This window comes from Pygoscelis adeliae, unplaced genomic scaffold (assembly GCF_000699105.1).
Source record: "Pygoscelis adeliae isolate BGI_AS28 unplaced genomic scaffold, ASM69910v1 Scaffold537, whole genome shotgun sequence".
NCBI classification, from domain to species: domain Eukaryota; kingdom Metazoa; phylum Chordata; class Aves; order Sphenisciformes; family Spheniscidae; genus Pygoscelis; species Pygoscelis adeliae.
This window is the reverse complement of record NW_008825213.1, coordinates 993,096-1,010,313: the sequence shown is the minus strand read 5'-3', so window position 1 is coordinate 1,010,313 and position 17,218 is coordinate 993,096. Positions and strand designations below refer to the sequence as shown.

The window sequence follows — 17,218 nt, the reverse complement described above, 5'->3', positions numbered from 1 at the left end:
CGGGGAACCCCCGCCGGGGGCCCGGTGGGGGGGGGGGGGGGGGGTCAGAAGCACTCGCAGCGCCCGAGTTCAGGCTGCACCACAGTGCCGATTCGGGGGGGTAGGACCCGTGCCCAGAGCACAGGAACAGAGAGCGAGTGGACAGTGTCTGAAAACCTGTCTTGTCTTGTCTTTTTTTTTTTTTTTTAGTACAAGGTAAAACCTTTATTACAACTTTTCATTCATAGGTATACAACATCTGAAAGACAGATATGGGGAAAAAAAGTAATATTGTTATAAAATGTCACATTTATTGCTACATTACTGTTATATACAGGACAGTTCTCAAAATCTACTTTAAAAAAGTTAGGATTATTTAAAAATTCCAAATAATCCAGCCAGCTGTTTTGACACTTGTATAAAATTATTTAAAAAAATGAAAACAATTCATATCTTGAGGCACTCAGAAACACAATTTTATCCTCCAATTGTGATTCATTTCAAAGAACAATGCATTTCCCCACCCCCAAATACTTTATTTTTTTTTTTTTGCTGGGTTAGGCATATATATATATATATTTACTATATATATAGTTCAAAACTATAATGTGTATCTGATTTAAGAACAAGGATTTCAGCCACTTAAGTACATCTGGATTTACAGGTAGGCAGCATAAACATCAAAAGCAAGGACCATTTTTTTAAAGGCCAAAAACCAAAACCAAAAACAACCCAAAACTTTCTACGGGGTTAAAAATAAACAAGTTCCGCAGGCATCTCCCATCTGCTCTCCCACCCCCCCGTCCTACAAAAATATATAGAAAGAGCAACCCAGTAACGCTTTGTTTCCCCAACGAGCTGGAGCCCTCCATAGAAAACGGGTCATTTCCTGCAGACCGCGAGGTCCAAGCATGCGGTTGGGGTCATCCCTGCTCTGCTTCACCAGGTGCCTCTTCCTCCTCTCCCGGCAAATTAACCACTGCTGGCAGGAGGGTGCACGGCTTCCCACGGCTCCTTCCCTCCCCGAGAGGCCCCATGTTACAAGGTTTGCTCAAAAGCTGGTGGGTTTCAAGTGATTTGGGAAGACGTGGCACCGGGAAGGGGGAACCGCAGCGTCCCCAGCTCGCTGCTGTGGGAGCTGCTGCGGGGAGCTCCGTGGCTCCCCAGGGCACAGCCCCGGGATGCAGGGCACAGAGATGCTCTTCGGCAAGAGGCCTCGGTACCCAGGACACCCCATGTTGAAGCACAAACCCCTTTGCTCTCCCATACTGGTGCAGCTGCACTTTGCCAAGATGTAACAGGGCGCGAGTTTTACTCCCTCTCCTTCCAACACGGCGGGTGCTTGGCTGGACCAGGGTGGGTACTGCAAGACCTGAGGAGCAAAAGAGGCGTACAAAAGCAGAGGAACAGAAATACCGGCGTGAAGACCCACGGCAGGGCTGCCTCTTGCCCCCTGAGGGTGGGATGCAAGATGGACACAGAAGTCTTGGCAGAGAAGACGCCTGCGGCGTCACGCAGGCAAAGGCACCGCAGCTGCCGGCTCTCCAGAAGGGGTGAACTGCCCTGAAGATCAAACCTCTGCAGAGAGCACCGGGTCCCCCCACACCTGCCCCAAGGGCAGCAGGGCAGGGAGAGGCAGCCGTGCCGCAGGACCGACCTGCAGCATCCACCTCCCAAACCCTCCCGCTTCCGCCCCAGCATATGGGCAGCTGGTGGCACGGTTCTCCCCCGCTGCGAAGAAACCCACGGTGGCTGTGCCTGAAGGGAAACAGCTCGGAGGTGCTGGTTAGAGAGATTGGGGAGCGCAGGGGGAAGGAAAACACACCTTCAGGCTTTGAGGCGGTTGAAGGAAGAGCAGCCAAGCCAAGCCTGAGGCTCAGGCATTAACGGAGGAGCCCGTAGAGCCGGGCAGCAATGAGGTGGGACACAGCTTCTCCATTCAGGGGTACTGGGGGAGATGGTGCGAGATGAAGGATGCTGGCAGCGAGCTGCCAAGCATCGAGCAGAAGGCACAGGAAGGTGAAGGGTGTGTGGAAGAGCCCTAGGGCCAGGCCTTGCCCCCTCCAATTCAGTGCTCAGCTCCTGCAGCATGAGTTGGAAGGGGTGTTCCTGCGGTCTCACCGCTCATCTACCCCCCACCAGCTCCAGGGCACAGGTCTTGAAATGCTTTTGGAGCTGCTAGAAATGAAGCTGGACCCTGAGAGCAGCAGGGAGCAGGAGCTCAGAAGTCATGGACAAGAGCAGAGAGAATGGGCTGGGATGGGATCTGGAGAGCCCCGGGGGAGAGGAGAAGGGCTTGCATAGGATACAACAGGGCAAAGACCTTGTGCAAGCTTGTGGTACGGAAAACAGGTCTTGCTATTGCTGGTGTCAAGCAGGAACGGGGGAATCCAGGGGCCGCGGCTTGCTCCAGGTTAGCCAGCACTGCACATCAGGGGCCGATGGCTTGTCCTGGCCCAACTCCAGTACTAGCTTTGCTTCACCTCCCCATTCTCGGCTTTTTTCTAAAACCCCAGTCAGGGGCTTGCTGAAACTGGAGCTGGCCCGGAGTCACCACCATAGCACAGAGCAGGGCCTGCAATAGGACCATGGGCTCCACTGGCACTGAGGTTGGCAGCCTCTCCATGGGAGCACAGCTCAGGGATGCAGGGGATTGGGGGTTTCAAAAGCCTCCTGTTTCTCAAGGCCCCCCCCCCCCGAGGGGGAGGATGTGCTGAATTGCCCAGCAAGGGCCCAGGGCCCAAAGGCTCTGCTGGCTTCAGTGGGTACACGCATGAGACGCAAAGGACCTTTGAGAGCAGCTTCTGCACTGAACCTGAAATTGCAGACTCCTGGGGAAATCCCGGCCTGATTCTGTCCTTCCTGTTCAATCGCTACCGGGCAGCGAGTGCAAAACCTCTAGGAAACCAGCTCATCACCGACACACGGGCGAGGGGAAGAAGCCGTTCACTGAAGTCACAGCTGGGGAGGTTCCGTATCACACTTCTGCATTTGTCTGCTGGAGAGGGCAAAAACCCCAACTGCAAAGCAGCCAGACCCCTGGCCCTGGCGTGATGGCACACAGGGAAGGGGCAGCAAGTTGACCCCACCGTATGGGGCTGGCATGGACCTGCTCCCGACAGCCAGATGCGGGATCTTGGGGTGCCCAGCTAACTCGGCTGCCCTGATTCCTGCAAACCATCTGCCTAGGCGCTGCTGCGCCCCTTGCTCCCAGGCTAGAGCTCAGTGCAGACAGGAGGGGCGCAGACTGGGATCCAGATGTCCCAGGTCCTGTCCCTCCTGCTAACACACCTCCGTAGGGTACCAGCGCAAGCTGTAAACGCAGGGGAGCAGAGAGCCAGAGGAGATGTTGGCAAAGAGCTGGAGCTGAACTCAAGCCAGGCAGTTGTTTGGCTCTGAGTAGGTCTGACTGGCGGGTTACAGGCAGGGGAGCGACTGCCAAACCAGAGGTTAGCTGGAATTTTGCTCCCTGGGGTGCGCTGGCAGCGGCTGCAGGGTTGTGAGCAGGAGCAGGCAGACTGCTACCACCACCCGTTGATGTCGAGTGCCTCAGTAAGAGACCGTAAAGGTGCTGTCTCGGGGAGGCTGCAGCTGTTTTGCTCTGGGGCGAAAGCAGGTGAAGAGGGTGAAGGAACAAAAATCTGCAATTTTTACCGTGAATAAACTGGATCCCAGACACCCCCCAGCACCTGGTGGCATGCACAGCTCTCGGGCAGGATGTGCAGGGAAGCAGAGGGCTGCTTGAGGGGCAGGGAAGAGGAGGTCCCCTGGGCTGGGGACCCAGGGCCTGCACCCCAGCGGCTGGCCCTGCCACACAAGAAGTGTCCTATGGCAGCTGTGCGCCTGGGACCCCAGTTCTGCTGTTTGACCGCGATACAGCTGAGCTACTGCGGCCTGGGAAAAGAGAAACTAGAAAATGCACACAGGGGAAGGCAGCCTCTCCCCTGATTCCCTCTCCGACGAAGGAAGCTTTGCGGGGGCTCTCTGGCCCCCAGCGCTGAGGGGCACGCAACTCAGGAGAACCCACGCAGGCAAGGCTGAGAGAGGAAGCAGAAAACTGAATGCCACCCTGCAGCATGTCACCCATCCGTGACCCCTCTCTGTGCAGGACCACCGGCGCAAGGGACATGCAGACAGGCAGAGAAGCAAGTTTGGGGAGAGAAGGGATCTGCAAGATGGCACAGTTGAACGCCAGCAGAGCCGTGGGCTAGGGAGGGCACAGACCCTGGCCCTCTCTGACCATGACACCTGAAGACGAGAGTTTAATTGCAACAGGCTGATATTTTAGGACTGGCCTGGTGGTATTTTGGGGACAGCGTGTGACTGCTCATTTTTAGAAAAGCCACTTTCCCTGGCAGGTTACAGACACCACGTTCACACTGAACCAAACACACTGGCAAGCCAAAGTAATTTTTCCTTGCTGCACTCCGCAGTTGCTCCCTACGCACCTGGAGAGCAGAGATGCCACCGAGGCTGCGCTGGGCTGGCGCAGGCAGCAAGCATGATGGCACACAAAGCACCCTGCACCATCGAGGCAGCTCCCGGGCACAGCACTACCAGCCCCCGACATTGCGCTTCCATGCTGGAGGAACCAAGATCTCCTCCGAACCCTGGCACTGAGGGTTTATGCTCAAGGACCTTCATCCAAGCCTTGCCAAGGAAGTCAGCTGGTTTCGCTGCCAAGAAAACAGCTTAGGCCACCTAAATGCAGATTACAAGCCCCATCTCTGTTGCAATGCCTGGTGGTTTGGGGATGATGGGAAAGGCTCTCCCTCATCAGGAGTCCCCCCCCGGCCTGCAGAACATCAGCCAGGACTCGGAGGGGATGAAGGAGTTCAGCAAAATTTTGAACAAATCATGAATCTTCTCAAATTTCCCATTTTGTTGAGCATCTGGATTTTTCTTGACTACAATCTCTTTTCTTTAAATCCAGTTGTACATGACTGCCACCTCTAATTCTTGTTGCAAAATCAAAGTGTTAGGGAAGCACTTTTTAATTTTTTTGTACGTTTTCAAGCTTGCCAGGGCTGGGACATTGCTCCATCCCTCCCCGGTCCTGGGGCAGTGGCACTGAGCCTGCAGAAAACCCCAAGCAGCGAGCGCCCTGCCAGCCCCAGCACCGTCCTGCCGACGGGGCAGAAACGCTCGCGGGATGAAGCAGCCTCTTACAGGCTGCAGAAAGCAGCTGACATGTCCCTAATTCCTACCCCAGAGCATGAATCAGGGTTGTTTGAGCATCCGGACCTGGCCAGCGGGTTACGGAGGGGCACTGCCCCCTCCCCGTGAGTTTTACCATCCCCAGACTGAACTTGCTCCAGCATCTGAAGTACAACCCAACCCGGCAGGATGCTTCAGGAAGACACAGCTTTTGCTGCAAGGGAGCTGCTCCACGAGGGCAAGGCTGTCACGCACAGAGGAAAACCTCATCCGTCTCGTGCTGCCCAGTGCTTAAGCAGGCAGAACCACCCAAGGGAGGGAAGAGTGTCATAACCTGATGAGCTAATTAGGCTGAAACATGTCTGTTGACACAGGCAAGAAGAACGCGTGTTCGGCTGCAGGGACCACAGCCACTGACCTTTCCCGGCTTTCCTGGGGACAGAGCTGGAGGCTGCTGTGGTCTCAGGTATCACCACACAGAAGCGATGGTGGGAGCAGCGGGCTGTGGGCAGGGAAAGCCAGGAGCACCCGAAAGCCTCAGAGCTATCGCTGGACCTTGCAGAGTCCCAGGGCAGTGCCGGTGCCAGGGGCAGCAGGGAGAGACAGTCTCATACTGTTCTGGCACTTGTAAGTGGCTCCTCTGAGATGCTAAAGGGGCTGAGCCCACGGTACCCGGGTGTACGTTGGAGGTGAGCAATGTCCTGAGCATTTCCAGTAGGCTTTGCTGGACCACAAAGCATAGCTACAAGCACGGAAGAGCACCAGGAGGTTATGCTAAAGCCTGGGGTTGCTGGAAGTGCCACAGGACATAATCCTGTTCGCCAGTCCTTCCCTTTCCCTGTGCCAAAGCAACACAGCTTCCCCAGGAGCACAGGCCAGAGAAGCAGAGGGGAGAGATGGACCCTGGTGCCGGGGGTCCTACCATACTCACTGTCCCCACATCCCCCCCAGGCCAGCACCCGTGCCCCATGAACTATCCTGCCCGATTGAGCTCTGCCAGGCAGATCTGGGCAGCAGCCGGCCCCAGTCCGAGAGCGTTACAGACACTGCTGAGATGGGATTTAACATCCCCGTGGGGAGGTGACCCCGTCCGCCTGCAGAGCTGGGAAGAACTGGGCACAAAGTATTTCAGAAGGGGAAGGAGAAGGAAGAAACAAGAATAAATTCCCAGTGGACGCTTTTCCATTGCCAACTCCAGAACGGCTGCCACAGCTCAGCACCACCGAGCACCCCTTTGTTTGCTCCCGCACCTCCGGGGCACCCTGCCATGCGGTAGGGCTGCCGGGGGTCTTCCTCCCGCTGAGCACACCGGAGCGGTCTGGAGTGACACTGGGAAGCCCTTGGAGCAAAGGCATCGTTGGCCCAGCTTGGCTGCTGGAGCATCTCACGCAGGATGGGCGCTCACTGCTCCCCTCCTTTCCAGCACAGAAAGAGAAGCCCACATGCAGGTGACAGCGGCCACTCTGCATCCCCACGGCAAGCCGGGTGGCATGCTGAGCTGAGTTTGCCTCCAAGGATGCTCTGGAGATACGACAGCAAGTGAAGGTGGGGTATGAAACCACCTCTCTCCCCATGCCTGCAGCGTTTTGCACTTCTGATGATGGTGGCTCCAGTGTGGGGAGAAGCTGCGCAGAGACAGGGATCCTGCTGCTGGTCCCGGTGTGCTGAGGGCTGGAGCGAGCGCACATGCCGGGTAGCTGCTCCTTTTCTTGCCACCTTGTGCTCTGCTGCCTGCCGCCAGGGTCCATCTGCTGCAAGGTCACCAAGCACGGTGTCCCGCTGCTGCCTTTGCTCCATCCGCCTCTGCCTCTTCCCGGTCCTCCAGCTTTGTTCAGTTCATCTTTGTTCAGCGCTGCCCCTGGAAGCGCCTCTGACAGCGGGTGTTAGCTCAGACTCATGGGCAAGAGGCGCTTTCCTCCGCCCTGGGCTTTCGTCTTGCATCTGTGTTGCTTCTTTGCTTACCTTGAAAGCGCCCCAGTCCCTCGGTTCTCTTCGACCCCCCAAGGCCTGCTCTCTCCCAGCAGCTCGTCCTCCCTTTTGGACAGCCGCGAGGCACCTCCTCTCCCAGGCGGGACCACGGCCTCTGGGATCCTCCAGGAGTAAAGCAAATCTTGCAGAGACCCTTGATGGACCTCAGTCCCCTCCTGGGAGGAGCAGGAGCACCGCTGAGGGATACTGCTGCAACTTGCTTTGCAGTTTAACTTCCTTTTCCCAAATCAGAAGTGGCCAAAGCAAAGAGATGGTGAATTCAGCACGAGTTTGTTTTTTTATAATGGAAGGTACAAGCCAGGCAAGTAAGAACATCCCCTCACTGTGGCTACATTCGCTTTTAGTGGCTTTCAGAGCCGAATCTGAGAATTCCTCTCTTTATATCCAGTCTCTCTTAATACAATTTTAATATTCTGGTTGATCCTAAAGATGCAACGTTAACTATAGAAACAGCAGCAGAAAAGCGTGGGGTACAAGACATTTTTTTATACAAAAAAAAATTCTTTTCGTTGCTTACAAAACATATGCAAAAGAAGCTAAAAAAACCAAAAGGCATTGCTATTTGTTCTACATAAAAAATCTCATAACTAATGTTCTTTTTTTTTAAAAAAGAAATATTGAGCTTAGGCACAATTTTGCTGCTGGCTGCTTGTGAACAAGCCAAGAGAACACGCCACCCCCTCCTAACTGAGTGATATGTATTGACTGTTCTGCACTTTATACTTAAGGCAATTTTTTTGTTTTTGTTTTGTTTTTGACAAGGTGTTTTTTCCACCCCTTACGTCATGCCAGGATCCATCCACGTGTGTCAGTATTAGCAGTACTAAAGTTTATGGTTCGAGAAGGTTGCAGGTCACACCGAGGGTTTTCTTCCTACAGATCTCTCTATCCAGAGGAACAAAAAGATCTACAAATAAAAAAAACCAAAAGCCTGAAGTGAGAGAAACTCAAATGAAACTCTGCTCTTTGCATGGGGGGGGGCACAAGCCCCCCTGCTGCAGCCTTGTCTCTGCAGGAGAAGTCAGCCCCGAGGGCTCGACGTGGCTGCAGCAGAGCTGAGACACACGCTCGCTATTCTGCCAAGACACCGGCTTTGCTGTTTCTTTTCTTTTTCGGACAGCCCCAGGCACCCACCGGCGCAGGGGACGTCGGGGGACCATGGCCCCTCCGTGCGCTCCGGGCCACGCGGGTGCTACGGGCTGAGGCATTGCAAGCCCCGCAGAGGGGGCTGACCCCCCTGACAGGGTCAGCCTCTGACCCACCGCTCCTGGATCTGCTCAATCCCCCACCGACATCCCTGCACTGCTCCCGCCAAACAGGCTCAGCTACTCCTGGCCAAGCACGGGGTTCCCTTAAAAACGGGGACAGCCCAGCAAAGCCTGCGCCTGCCACGGTCTCGCTGGAGGGATTTCACCTTCTGCGTCTTTCTTGGCATTTCTGGGACTTGCACATTCCCTCCCATAGGGCCACCAGGCAAAGGAGTTGCTGGTTTCCAGTAGCCAACTGGGGCAGGGCTGGAAGGCGCAGAGCAAGGCTGAGCTCGCTCAGGGTGGCGAGAGCACCAAAACTCTCTGTCCCGGCTACGGGGCTGCACCTCTCCTGCGGGGCAGAGGCTTTCGGTGTCCACGGACGAGCAAACGACATGCACGTGCAAGTCATTTACTTAAGGTAAATTAAGAAGGACATTGACTGGTGCTGAACGAGTGGGGCTGAGCAGCCAAAGCAGAGCAGCGCGCATCGGCAGCGGGTTGGACCCGCAGCGGGGTGCTGGGATCACGGGGTGGGGGACGATACCTTTACATGTGTCCAACAGGGTTGTGACCATCTCCTAGACCAGGATGTGAAGCTGAAAGTGTCATCTGGGGATCTCCTACTACTCCGGACACTTTCTCCTCTTCCCGACGCTTCAAGCAGGCTGCTTTAGGGTTCAGATTGCGCTCTATGCCAAAAACAGCAAGGAAGGGAGGGAAGCAACCTCAGTTTGGGCAACAGCATCGCACAAAGCAACAGCATCCAAAAGAGAGAGTGAAGACAGAGTCCCAGGACAGACACACGGGACCATGCGAGGAAACAACCTCAGTGCAAGCTGCTCTTCGCTTGCCGCTCCTTGCAGTGGCTGCAGTAACTTGGCCGGACCCCTGCTAGAGCAAAACCCCATGCCCGGCTGAAACACCATGCCAATTTAAACATGTGCTTGCTTACAGAAAACCCCAAGTGCCTCAGCCAGCTCTCGGAGTTGAGGACTGAGTTTTCCAAAGCTGCTTAATGGGATCCAGGTGCCAAATTCCCATTAAGCGTGAGGGGAGACGGACAGAGCGGCCTCAAATCCACCCCAGGCCGGGGCTTTGGAAAGCTCAGCCTGCCGCGCGGTGCACCCGAGGGTGCTGCTGGCGATGCAAACACGGAACCTCGCACTGAAAGCAGGAGTCACAACAGAGATGCACGCACACACAGAGATGTGAGGGGAGAGAAAGGCCCCGAAATGCACCTGCCAGCTGTTACCATACCTCGTACTTGCTGCTCCAGGCCCAGAATGACCTGCACCGCTTGCTGTAGGATGATCAGTTTGGTCTGTGCTTTGTCCGTTTTTAAGTGCATCTGACACATGCGTCCCAGTTCTTTAAAGGCCTCGTTAATGTCCCGCACACGCACCCTTTCCCTGGCGTTATTGGCCATTCTCCTCTCCCGGTCCCTCAGATCTTTGTCCTCCAGTGACAAGGCCTCGTCTGTACTGCTGGGTTCATAGCACCACAGGGATTAGTCAGGGGGGTGGTACCAAGGGGGGGGGCTATACGTTGCCGTGCTGGTAGTGCTTCTGGTGTCCACTGGAAACGGCTCAAACAGCCTCACTTTGCAAAGCCAATTCGTCTTGGGCACTTCCTGGAGCGGCCCGGGCTATTCGGGCTGTCCGTCACCTCTGCGAGCCGCGTGAAGGTGCTGCCAGCACGGGGCCGGGGGAGGTGCTGCCAGCACGGGGCAGGGGGCCGGGCTCCCACGGGGCTGGAGGGTGCTGCCAGGGGTGAGGGCAGGCAGTAGATGCAGTATTGACACCGACACCTTCTCCCCTCTGCAAAATTTTGCCTTCCTGTTCGTTTTCGGCTGAAAACTAAAAGTTCAGGGGGGGTCTCAGCCAAAACCATCAGGTTCATCCCCAAAGAAAAACTTTTTGGCAGAAAGCAAATCCCTCTTTGCAAGATTTCCTTCAAAAATCCCATCTGCAGCAAAATCCTCCCAGTGAAGGTGTTTCGGGCAGCCGTGCCGCAGCAGCGTGAGGCAGCCTGGCCCGGCACCCTCTTATGGGTGGGGGGCAGCACCGGGGGCAGGAGCCAAGTGCCCTGGCTGCTGCTGAGGGTCAGTCTTGGATGCAGACACTGAACCCGGGTCTTTCAACACAGCCAAAATCACTCCAGAAGGGGGTGATTTTCTTTTCCAGGCACGGTCAGGAGCTTTGGGAGAGCCTCCACCACTGGCAGCACCCCGGGGGTGCCCGAAACAGGCAGGGACAGGGGGGAAGGCAGAGTCATGCTGGCAGCATCTTAAACCGTGGCCTTGCCTGCAGCCCGTCCCCTCCAAACTTCCAATTTACTGTACAGACGACCTTCTCCCCCAGAGCAAAAATTCTTGCAGGAAAGACACCTATCTGAGAAGGGTCCTTGGGTGAGACCTGGCACTGGGACAGGCTGTGGCCTTCGGCTCCAGGGGAGCCACGCGGGGATAAGCCTTCACTGAAGAGGGGCCACAGAGTCAGAGCCTTCCTGGGTGCGCTGGGGGGTCTAGAGAGCCTCCAGACAGTGCCTGACCACGTGAAGGGGGAGCAAGGGCTGTCCAGGCAAGCATTTGCCTGTGTGGGACAGAGGGTTGCCCACTGTCCCTGCCTACATCCTCTCCTTGCTGCCTTGTCCCTGCCCATGTCCCCTCCTCGCCGCCTCAGTGCCCCAGCCAGCACTGCCACCTTCTCTTCAGCACGCCCGGATGGCCGGGGGAAGCGGTGCCACCAGCCGCCCCGGCACCTGAGCCCACCCATGGCAGGAACGCAGCTCATTCCTCCAAGCACATGCCGGCAGCCGTGGTTCCCGGCTGGTGGCTCCCCCCAGCAGGGACACAGCTCTGGCAGCGCCTTGCACGCCACAGCCGGGCAGGATGGAGCCGTCTCCCCACTGCCGGCAAGTGCTGCTGGCGGTTTGCACGGCCATGTGGGGTCCTCCGGGTTATAAGGACGAGCAGTGCCTTGGCTGTCCTGTGCCCTGCTCAAAGGGGGCACTGACCTGCCTGCCTGGCCCCCCCGCAACGCCCCCCTATCTTCTCCGTTCCCTTCCTGCCCCGTTAGCTGCTGACGGCAGCAGGAGGATCCTGGCAGCCCCGGCTGGGCACGCGGGGACCCCATGGCCCCACTCCCACGGCAGCCCTGCAGGAGGGGACGTGGGGGTCGGCTTCTCTGCTGCAAAGCAGCCCAAAGGCCAAACCTGCCAGAGAAGGGACACCCTAGCTGCTTGCGCTAACGCCTGCCGACAGCAGCACGTGGGGCTCGGCTCGCTTCCCCAGCTGCATCCAAGAAGGGTTTAAAAAGGGACAAGCGTGGGAGACCAAAGTGAACACGGTGCCAACTCTGTCTAGCCCCTGCCCCCCACCGCCCCTCGGCTCCTGCCTCGATCCGCAAGCAGCAAGTACAAGGTAGAGAGTGGGACCACCGAGAGGTCACGGCTGGGGACTGTCTGTAGGAGATCGGAAAGAACAGAACCAAAAAAATAAAAACTCGAAATAAAAAATAAAAAGGAAGGGGAAATTAAAAAAGAGACAGGAAAAAATATACATGTTATGAAAGGCAAAAAATTACAAACTGAAGAGAGGCACAAAGGACTCCAACATCAATGCAACAGCAGAGGCCAGCAGAGAGGAGCACAGCCAGGCACAAACCACCGATGCGTGTTACAACAGCCTCTGCAGAGAGAAAGGGAGTTAACCTGCCACGGCACCCTGCGCAGCGGGGCCGGGGAGCGGGAGCATGCACTGCGGGATGCAGGAACAAAGCAGCAAAGTCCTCCGGAGCAGGAAGCCAAGCCCTCCGCTTCCCCTCCCACCGGGACGCGGCACCTGGGGCAAGCACGGGTGGCCGAGACGGGCGCACACATGCGTGGGAAGGGAGTGAGCGTGCCCCGGTGACGGGGAGAGCGTGTGCACGCTCGCCTGCAGCTCCAGGCTCTGTTAGGGATGCGCAGTGCTCCCAGCTTGCGTCGGAGACCAGTTTATACAGGCAGCAAGGGCTGCCCAACCCTGGGCTCAACGTCTCCGTCCCGCTGCCCCTTGCACGGCTCCAGCAATCCCCAGGGATTTGCCGGGTGCCCGCAAACCCAGGGGCGCAGTGGTGGGGACAGGAGCGCAGAGCCCTGCGCCGGGCGGGCAGGGAGGACGGGGCATCACTCACTGCTGCTGCAGCCACGGGCAGAGATGGGCTCTGTGCTTGGAGCAGCCCTCGGAGAGACGTCAGATCTGGGCCCCCTCTGGGAGATTTGCTGTTTTTTGGGGTTTTTGCATTTTGCTGGCCAAGCAGCTGAGCAAAACACCTGGCTGCGGGAAAGCAAAGACGGCGCAGGTGCCCCCTTAGGGACCGGCATGCAGCACACGCAGTGGCAGTGGGGAACAAAAGAGAGAACAGCAGGGATGCAAAAAGGAGGAAAAAAAAAAAAAGGAAAAAAAAAAGGACATCAACAGCCTTGGGAACCCAAGGCCACAGGGGAGAGAGACAGTGCGAGGCACCACAGCACGTGTCACAGGAGACAGACAGACAGACAGCCCCGTGCCGATCAGATACGTAAAATATCACCACTCCGGGACCCTCACTGACCTCTAACTTGTTGCTCCAGGTTCAGTATGACTGATACGGCCTGGTGTAGGATTAGCAGTTTGGTCTGCGGTTTTTCGCTGTTTAGGTGGAGTTGGCACATGCGTCCGAGCTCTTTAAAGGCCTCGTTGATGTCACGGACCCGCAGGCGCTCACGGGCATTATTGGCGACCCTCCTTTCTCTCTCTCTCTCGGCTTTTTGCTCTGGGGGAAGAAGATCGTCCTCCTCATCCTCATCTTGACTAATGGTTTAAAATAAGAACGAGACAGGGACATTCCTCGCGTGCACTCTCAGCACTGGTCAACTCACAGAAAAGAAACACACGTTGAGGCACCGAGACGCCAAGCCCCGCGCGTGGCCCCGCAAGCCGGGGTGCTGCGCCCCGCGTGCCCCCGCCGGGATGTGCCGGCCCGGTGCCCCACGCTCAGACATGAGGACACGCAGTGACTTTGGAGAGAAGCAATTAAGGCTCTTCTTCTGCCTCTTTTTTTTTTGTTTTGTTTTTAAACAACAAAGAAAGAAACCACAACAACGTGATTAAGGCCTGAGCTTGTTGCCAGGAGGTTGCAGGGTGGCCCGGAGAAGGTGTGTGGGCCAACACTGGTGTCCCAAGCTGGTGTTTTGGGAAGACGCAGCCCTCTGCCTCCAGGGCAGGAGGTGGCTGCAGTCTGGCAGGAGCGGGACTGGCGCTGCCCCTCCGGGCAGCATCACCCTGGCGAGGTCTCTGAGCCGATGGTGACGCTGCAGACAAGCCAGCACACTGGAAGGACTCTACCTGATCTGCTGCCACATATCTGGCTGGATGTGTCAAGAGGATACAGGAGCCCAAAGCAGACAGCGGAGACGACCCAAAGCAGGGAGGAGGTCAAAACCTTCCCTGCCCCTGGCTGAGGGGAGCTGGGTGCTCGGTCCTTTCTGCACGTGGCCACAAGCAACACCCCGAGCGACCACGCAGGTGGGTGCAGCTCGTGTGGACAAGGCGTGAGCCCTCTGCTTTATGAGCATGAGGAAGCCCTGTGGCCACGGGGACGGGAGCCAGCCGGAGAGGGCAGCAGGGACCCTTCCCCGGCACAGCCCAAAGCGGCTGGCTGCAGGGAAGCAGTGGGAGCCTGGGCTGTGCCGCCTCTGTGCGAGGACAGACAGGGCTCCCGTGGTGAGCAGGGGCTGGTGGGTCTGCGCCGCAGGACGACCCCCGGCCTCACCGGGCTGAGCCCAGCACCCAGTGGGTCATCGTGGCCGTACCCCAGCCCAAATGCCCCCAGCCTGGTAACAGAGTAAGTGAAGAGAGAGACCTGTTCAAAGAGCACCTTGTTCTGTTCCGGGAGGGTTTCAGCTCCTTCTTCTCCTCTTCTGAGTTATCTGCCACCGACGTGTTCTCTTCGTCCTCCTTCTCTTCCCTCTTTATTTCGCTGGTTCCTGAGGAGACGCTGCTTCGCCCCAGCCCCCCTGACAAGCCTGCTGAGGAAGCAGAGCCACACATGGAAGTTGGAGGGGCCTGACCCGCATGGAGGGCTGGGGGATCCCCAGGTCCTGCTCCTGCCATGCTGCATCGCCAGCGTGCGGCATCCCAGACTCATCCCGCATCTCCAGTCCACAGCAAGAGGAGCTGGAGGGGTGCCAGCTCTGCCCTGCCACCACTCCCTGTTCGTCTCCCCCCACCTCCCAGGCCCTCCAGAGTCAGAGCCCAACCTCCCCCAGCAGAGCAGGGCCCGGGGACATTGTGCACCCACAGCTGGTAGGAGGGACAGGAACATGTAGGTCAAACCTCTAGAAAAGGCTCAAGGTAGAAAACTGCCCTGCGGACGCTGCAAGGAAGCACCGGCCTTGCAAGAGCATCCATCTCCCCCCAGGTTGCTGCTGCTCAGGGCTGGACCTAACGGGTGACCCGAATCCCGCCTGCGGCAGGCGAGCCTCAAGCGTGCACGCGTGCAGAGCTGCCTTACCGCTGTACGTGTCTTGCTGCCTGTTGAGGTCAGGGAGTGAGCTGGGCTGTGATGGAAGTGTGACATGGTTGTGGAGCATGCTGGGGTTGCTGGATAACCCGTCTTCGGGGTGACCTCCTCCCACCTACAGCAGAACAAGCAGAGCAAGCCTTGAGGGGGGAAGTGTCACGGCCAGTGGGCATGGGCACAGTCACCCCGAGCACAGCCACGGGGCTCTGCAGACCAGGCTGAGGTGCAGCCGCATGCTCTCCTCGCACATTCCCACCACCCAGAGTCCGGGCACGCAGGAGGGAAGAGCCAACCCGCTCCAGCACTAGCTCTCTTTGGGGGACCGTGGCGGGGGCACTGCAAAAAGCAGCTCCGTGCCCTGCACGTCAGCTGGACCAAGCAGAAAGCCCTCATCGGTGCTGTCTCCCCCCACCATGGAAAAGCGTCTCTCTGCCTGGATACAAGGCTGGCACACTGGAGAGGACACCCTGCCTGGGCCGCACGTGCCCTGTCTCCATCAAGCATCAACGTTTCTGCCACCTCCACAGCACCACCAGAGCAGGGGACATCCCAGCAGCATGAACTTTGGTCCGAAGGGCCTGGACACAAAGGACGAGGGTCAGGCAGCCTTTCTGAGCCTGCCCCCCCCGAGGCTGCACTACGCTGGCCAGGGACCGGCAGGACAGAGCCAGCCCTGCTGCAAACACTCTCATTTCTGCAGCTGGCAGCAGTTTGCAACAGAGGGGACATATGATTCATCGCTTAGTAGCAGAGTCTGGGGAGCTCGGAAGCGAAGCACGTCTGGTTCTCTAGAGACTGGAGACGTGTTACTGTTTGCTGCAGCAGGCAACCAGCTCTGCCAAAAACGTGCTCCTGTGGTCACCAGCCTCTGGACAAGGGGAGGACCCTGGTGACCCAGCATGGGACCCCAGCATCCACATGCTCAGGGCACTCAGGACCTGTCGCGCTCCCTGGAGCCTGAATGAGCCATCACACACATCAGCACTCCCCACGTGTACGGGAGGACACGGTGCCTGCCCAAACGGTTCGCAGCAGAGAAGTCCTGGTGATACCTGGCTCTCTATACCCGCGGTCCTGCCCTGCACTGGATCCCTTTCCTCCTTCTCCCTGCGTCCCCTGGGGATGGCTTAAAGCTGTTTTGAGGGATTTCCATCCATGTTGCAGGGAAAGAAGAGCAGCTTTCACCACCTCTGCCTGCCCCGAGAAGGGGTATGAGCGAACTACATGCAGGGCTTGTGCTCGAGAGCCACCACTGTGCTGAGCGTGGATTCAACCCCCCCTGCACGAAGACGGCAAACCACTGCACTTCTGTGCACATCACCCGTTCAAAGCTGTCAACAGCTGACCCAAGCTGGACCACACTGAGCTATTCTCACACCAAAGGCAATGTCCCTCTGGGTGCCAGGGGACCCCGTGACACGGGTCCCTGGCATGTCCCCGCCAGCTGCCACGATGCTTCCACACTTACCAGACTCGGGTGCCTGTTCCCCAGGGACATGACCGAGGCGGGGAAGGCCTGGCCCAGGCTGCCCACGGTAGCACTGTGGGCTGGCGGTGAGCCCAGGAGCCCGTGCATGTCCCCGTGGTTGCTCGGCATGGCGGCTGTCTGGCCCACGGCGTGATTCCTCAGCACATGAATGGCTTCGTCCAACCTGTCTTCCATTTTGTTTTGCTTGAAGGACAGGACAGAGAAATAGGTCTGTGTTAATGCCTGTAAAGCCAGCAGCCTGCTGCGGCTCTCTACATTAAAGAATGGCTGGTGGCAATCATGCACTCAGCTACCGCAAGGCAGGTACAGGGAGAAATAACGCCCCGACCCCATCAGTGCCATCCCCTAAAGGCACAAGGGGTCACACAAGCAGAACCACTCAGGAAAGGAAGGCAGAAACCAGACACAAACCTGTTGGGCTGGGCCAGACCCACAGGGATGTGAATGAGTCCTAAACAGGGGCAGGGTGCAAGGCTGCACCTCTGCCAGCCACGCTCTGGGCTCAGGGAAGCAGGTGCCCAACTCTGCTCAGCTGTTTCCAACCAAATGTCCATCTATCAACTAACCATCTTCCTTCAGGCCCCAGGCATTTGCGGGAGAAGCCTTCACCCAAAAGCCCTTTACCGCCAGGCGCACGAGGAATGGAAGAGAAAAGGAGAAGGCAGATCTTTCGGCGACACTTACTAAAGTGTGGAGGCTCCCTTCGTAGCTGGGAGATAAGGCACCCTGTCCGCTCGCTTGCGACCACTGGGATGTGCCTGCGAACAAACAGGGAGAGCTTGGGACCGGGCACGGGTGCACATCGCGTGGGC

General features: G+C 57.5%; 1 protein-coding gene across 8 annotated transcripts in view; it reads right to left on the bottom strand.

The window, feature by feature from the left end:
• Nucleotides 1-268: 268 nt before the first annotated feature.
• TCF3 (transcription factor 3) overlaps nucleotides 269-17,218 on the bottom strand; it is a 32,309-nt gene continuing 15,359 nt past the window's right edge. The window contains exons 9-15 of one of the 8 annotated variants that reach the window (XM_009329065.1): nucleotides 17,091-17,164; nucleotides 16,386-16,589; nucleotides 14,909-15,032; nucleotides 14,258-14,423; nucleotides 12,968-13,206; nucleotides 8,920-9,064; nucleotides 269-8,032 (exon numbers count right to left, since the gene is read on the bottom strand). In XM_009329065.1, the coding sequence (XP_009327340.1) occupies nucleotides 8,922-9,064; nucleotides 12,968-13,206; nucleotides 14,258-14,423; nucleotides 14,909-15,032; nucleotides 16,386-16,589; nucleotides 17,091-17,164 (950 nt within the window). In that variant the 3' untranslated portion in view covers nucleotides 269-8,032; nucleotides 8,920-8,921. Of the gene's footprint in view, nucleotides 8,033-8,919; nucleotides 9,065-9,632; nucleotides 9,860-12,967; nucleotides 13,207-14,257; nucleotides 14,424-14,908; nucleotides 15,033-16,385; nucleotides 16,590-17,090; nucleotides 17,165-17,218 lie in introns of all 8 variants that reach the window. The other 7 variants (XM_009329067.1, XM_009329069.1, XM_009329068.1 and 4 more) reach the window with 7 other exon arrangements.